This window comes from Austrofundulus limnaeus, unplaced genomic scaffold (genome assembly GCF_001266775.1).
Source record: "Austrofundulus limnaeus strain Quisiro unplaced genomic scaffold, Austrofundulus_limnaeus-1.0 Scaffold130, whole genome shotgun sequence".
Lineage (NCBI taxonomy): Eukaryota > Metazoa > Chordata > Actinopteri > Cyprinodontiformes > Rivulidae > Austrofundulus > Austrofundulus limnaeus.
The window spans coordinates 914,803-919,340 of NW_013952532.1; the positions used below are offsets into that span (position 1 = coordinate 914,803).

Below are 4,538 nucleotides of genomic sequence, written 5' to 3' on the forward strand. Positions count from 1 at the left end.
GTGTATGACATTATAACATGATATAAAACCTAAAAAAAGTTTTGATTTTACATGATATTGCCCCTTTAAAAAAGTATTCAGTCATGCATTCATAAATGTTTGAATTAATGTTTTTATATAGACTGTTGAAAGAGGAAACTGGAAATGCTTGATTGTTATTTTTGACCAGTCTTTTAAACCACCTGCCATGGAACACACCACTTCAACCTTTACCTCCCAAGCTCCCAGCTCACCTCCTTCTCGCAGTGCCCCCCAACCAGTGACCCAGCAGAGCAGACCCGGCTCTAGCTGGTGTGTGGGCGGTGGCAGGCAGGCGGGTCGGGCGTGTCCCATCAGCAGTGTGTACGCTGGGCGGTCCAGCTTCAACAAGGCCAAGTCGTAGTCRTGAGATTCGTCGTCGTAGTACTGATGGAGATTGATCTGTTGAACTCGTGCCACTTCCTCTGTCGGGCTGTTCCGGTTCAGCAGCAGTTTCCCAAGATAAACTGTCCACACTGACGGGGAATAGAGTCTGCAGCAGGAGCACAAACAGGCACATCACAGAGGCTGCAAACACAGATTGTTCTTATTGACATAACAAATGCTTAAGTATCTGCTTTTTTATCTTTTTAATCCTCTTCATCCTTTGAAATGCAGAAAGTCAGTGAACACTCCAACAACACCAAGCAAGAAAATTAGGTAGAGCTGTTAATCCTCTGCAGGAAGTTGCAGCTAGGTCTTTTTTTTTCTTCTTTTTTTGGCCACAGTCCATTCAGTTGGTGCCGTGTTTGAAAGACAGCAGCTGATAAGAACGTAAACACAAGCTGACTCCGAGTCAGGCAGCTGTCACAGCTAAACCCCGACCCTGCAGGACCGACGAAGATTAGGAAGAAACAGAAAYATAATCCTGCCTTATATTTTAAAAGAGAGACTCAGACATCAGAAAACACACTTCAAAGGTGTTTTAGCATCTGAACTCGGCAGTCGTCACGCCTCCTCCTTTTCTGATTGGCGTACTTACTGGTCGTCATAAAAGCAGTGCGCGGCGGACACCACCCACTGACTGGAGATCAGGGCKCCTCCACAGATGTGGTTTCCCCGCACCTGCAGACTTGCCTGCCACGGCCATTCTCCCTCCAAGGCATCCGTTCCCCCAACGATGCGACTGGAGAACTGTCTCAGGCCACAGTCTGATCAGAGACACACACAACATACACACTTTATTTATCACATTTGCAACAGTGTGTATGCATGCTGTTTAAAGGTGTTGAGATGACATTCACCTATTTCATAACAGTTTATCATACTTAACTAACATGCTGACAAGATGGACGAATAAATCTTAGAAAAATTACTAATGAAATTCAAAACTTGTAATTTTATAGAAAAAAAATTTAATATAGGAAAAATATTCACATTTGTCGTTATGCCTTTTTATCTTTACACGTTCTTCTCATATGTGTCAGTACCTGGTGGGGGGTAACATTTACTATAAACACCTCATTCTACTGTCAATATAGTTTGAGAAGATAAAACTTTTTTTAATAACTCTGTTCTTTCGGTTGCATTCTATTTACATTTCAGATGTAGAAAAGGTCACAGTTTGGATGTTTTTTTTACTCAAATAAAACCTAATTGAAATTCAAACCAGCTTGTTTGATTTTAGGGGGTAAAAATCACTGCACTGCACTGAAATACATTCTTTTCACAACACTATAGATTTCTTATGGCAAACAATTTGTGTTGGTTTCCCAGGTGACCCGACTGTTCCTTGTAYGCTCAGCAGGTGCCTAAAGGAGCAGGTGAACAGCAGGAATCTGCCGTCTAAAAGCCTCTAACCTGTGCTGGGAAAATGAGTCAGAATGAGCTCAGGCTGCAGAGMAAAATATGTGAAAATATTGATATTTGCTATTATTGAAATTTACCTAAATTGCATCCATAAATACTTATGGTGACCTCGGTAACTAAAATAGCATAGATGCTTCATAATCTACCTTTAAATTGAAGAGTTTTAACTGATATGTCAACATTTCTTTGTCTAACAGGGCAACAGTGCTACTGTGCCTGAAAATCCCTTTGTATAATGTTTGTTGTTGCGAAGCTTAAGGGTCCACCTTTTTGAATATGTGACTAGAATTCCTAATTATGTGTTTGTTTACCTGGTTACGTGTTTGTACCCAATAGAAAATACACYAATATATGAATGTGAAAAGAGTTCATACAACACAGCACAGAGCACTCTGTCTGAAGGCAGTTTATTCTCAGTTCTGTGTTCAGCYCCCCAGTTCAGGAAGTCCCTTCATTATATGATTATCTTCAGGACCTACCCTACAGCTTGGGTYAGGTCCTCACACATTTTTCTTGCCCTTGTGTGAAAACAACAGTTCACTTAAGTGTTGAAAGTGTTTTCAGGCATGTATCTTATCTATTTTTTATTTTTTAAATCTATCTATCTTATCTATAAGTACATTCTGCTCKGTGTAACTACAATTTGTAGCCACCCAGACAAGTCTGTACACAAAATCATCAATTTAATCACAAAACTAGGCACACAACAGTTCATAAAAAAAGAWTATACAATGTGTGGTGCTTATTAAAAGTCAGTAGTGAACAACCCCGATAAATTTCTTCAGAATCATTAATGTAGACGTCCTGATGCATCTCAGTAATCCAGGTAAAAAATCAAAAAGAAAAAAATTGTATAGGTCTTCTGGACGGGTTCCTCTCCAATGAAATGAGAGACCTCCCCAGTCCGAGAGCTCTCGGACTGGGGAGGTCTCTTGGAGGAGAGACGAGGCGTTTCATTGGAGAGGAACCCATCCAGAAGACCAATACAATTTTTTTTCTTTTTGATTAATGTAGACCAAAAAGAAAGTTTTCAAATCCATACTATTTTAAACAAAATTAATTTATTGCCAGCCAGATGAGAAATTGAAAATGTTATCACCGTGTATTTTGAGGTTTTGAGATGGAGAATTAGAAAATAATAACTTTATACTGATAGCTTCATTGTGACTCATTTCATCAGCACCGGTCACAGTTTTTTTGTAATTTTCATTACAGGAACAAAATCAGTGAAGATACAGATGCATTACAGTATTTTGTCTACATTCTCCTATTTTCTTGACTATTTTTTAATTTATCTCGTATTTTTCTATTCAATTTTTACGACTTTGTTTATGTTGCATGTTCTGCACCTCAGCAGCACCAAGTCAAATTCCTTGAATGTAAGAACACCTGGTGAATAAATGTGATTGTGGTGAACATGTGTGAGCTCTCACCACACTGCTTCTCATCCGAGGCATCTGGGCAGTCGGTGACAGAGTCACACTCAGGATTTGGCTTCTTTAGGCATGTTCCATCAGCACACACATAGGTCATATCTGTACACTCCACACCTGGTCACACACACAGACCCACAAACTTTGCTATAAAAATATTAAAACAGACTTGTTAAGAATAAATTTGATTTTTCTCCTCATTTCACATCYGAGTATTCCCAGAATGTTGACTTTGGAGTGCTCTACAGAAAAGTTTATTTTAGATCGGCATTGCTGAGGGATTTGCTGGAGGCCATGACAGTGTTTCAYGTGTGAACGTGTAAAGCTGTGGAGGTGAGGAGTGTGTTACCATCAGTGCAGTTCATCTCATCTGTGGCCTGGGGGCAGTCTGGGTGTTGGTCACACACTTTGTAGTAGTCCACACACTGGCTGTCCTCTGGGCACGTGTACTGTGCCACACACACTGAGACACGCAGGAGTGGCCGTTAGTCTGTCAGTGTACACACACTTTCACAGGGATTAGTGTTAAGTAACATATTTGTGTATTTTAGATGCTTATCATTTTAAAAAATAGCACAATAATGGTGTTGATTCACTCAAGCCCAGTTAATAATAGCACGGTAGTGCTCTGAGCTTATTTTTTATCTTGAGGACACTGCAGGAGATTACTGTCTGAACAGGTTCCAAAAAGTGGTGTAGGCTTTTATTTTCAGTAGATTAATATATTACATTGGTGTCTTTATAGACAACAACAACAACAACAACAACAACAACAACAACAACAACAACAATAATAATAAAACTGGCAGCTCATTCACAATCCTGACCAGAAGTGCAGACAGATCTTATCACACCAGTCCTTAAACTACTGCTCTGGCTTCTTGTTTGTTAAAAAAAAAGATTTAAAAGTGTTTTTATTGGCACTGAATGGTCAGAGTTATACTTATGAGGTATACAATGTGTCCCTCGACTGATCAAGAATGTGTTCACAGTGTTCACAGGACCAGAATTAAATAAGAAGAGGAAGTGTTTAGTTTCTTTTCTTCTAAACTCAAAAAAAAAAAAAAAAAAAAAACACTTCCTGAAACGCTGACATGGGCAGAAACTCCTTTAAATAGGAACTGAAAACCACATTGTTTATGCAGGTTTCTAATTAATGTGTTTTCTTAGCAAAAAGTAGTATACTTGAAGTTCATTTTAATAAATTTACTTGAGTATAAGTTTAAGTATATCAGGTATGCTAGGCACCATGTACTTATAGTGTACTAGAAAGTATAC

The 4,538-nt window shown here is 39.0% G+C and overlaps 1 protein-coding gene across 4 annotated transcripts in view; it reads right to left on the reverse strand.

Moving 5' to 3' along the window:
- tmprss6 (transmembrane serine protease 6) overlaps window positions 1-4,538 on the reverse strand; it is an 18,547-nt gene that overhangs the window by 3,005 nt on the left and 11,004 nt on the right. For all 4 annotated transcript variants that reach the window (XM_014015515.1, XM_014015516.1, XM_014015514.1 and 1 more), the window contains 4 exons: window positions 3,610-3,723; window positions 3,261-3,377; window positions 1,001-1,169; window positions 234-511 (listed from right to left, as the gene is read on the reverse strand). In XM_014015515.1, coding sequence (XP_013870969.1) covers window positions 234-511; window positions 1,001-1,169; window positions 3,261-3,377; window positions 3,610-3,723 — 678 coding nt within the window. The remainder of the gene's footprint in view (window positions 1-233; window positions 512-1,000; window positions 1,170-3,260; window positions 3,378-3,609; window positions 3,724-4,538) is intronic.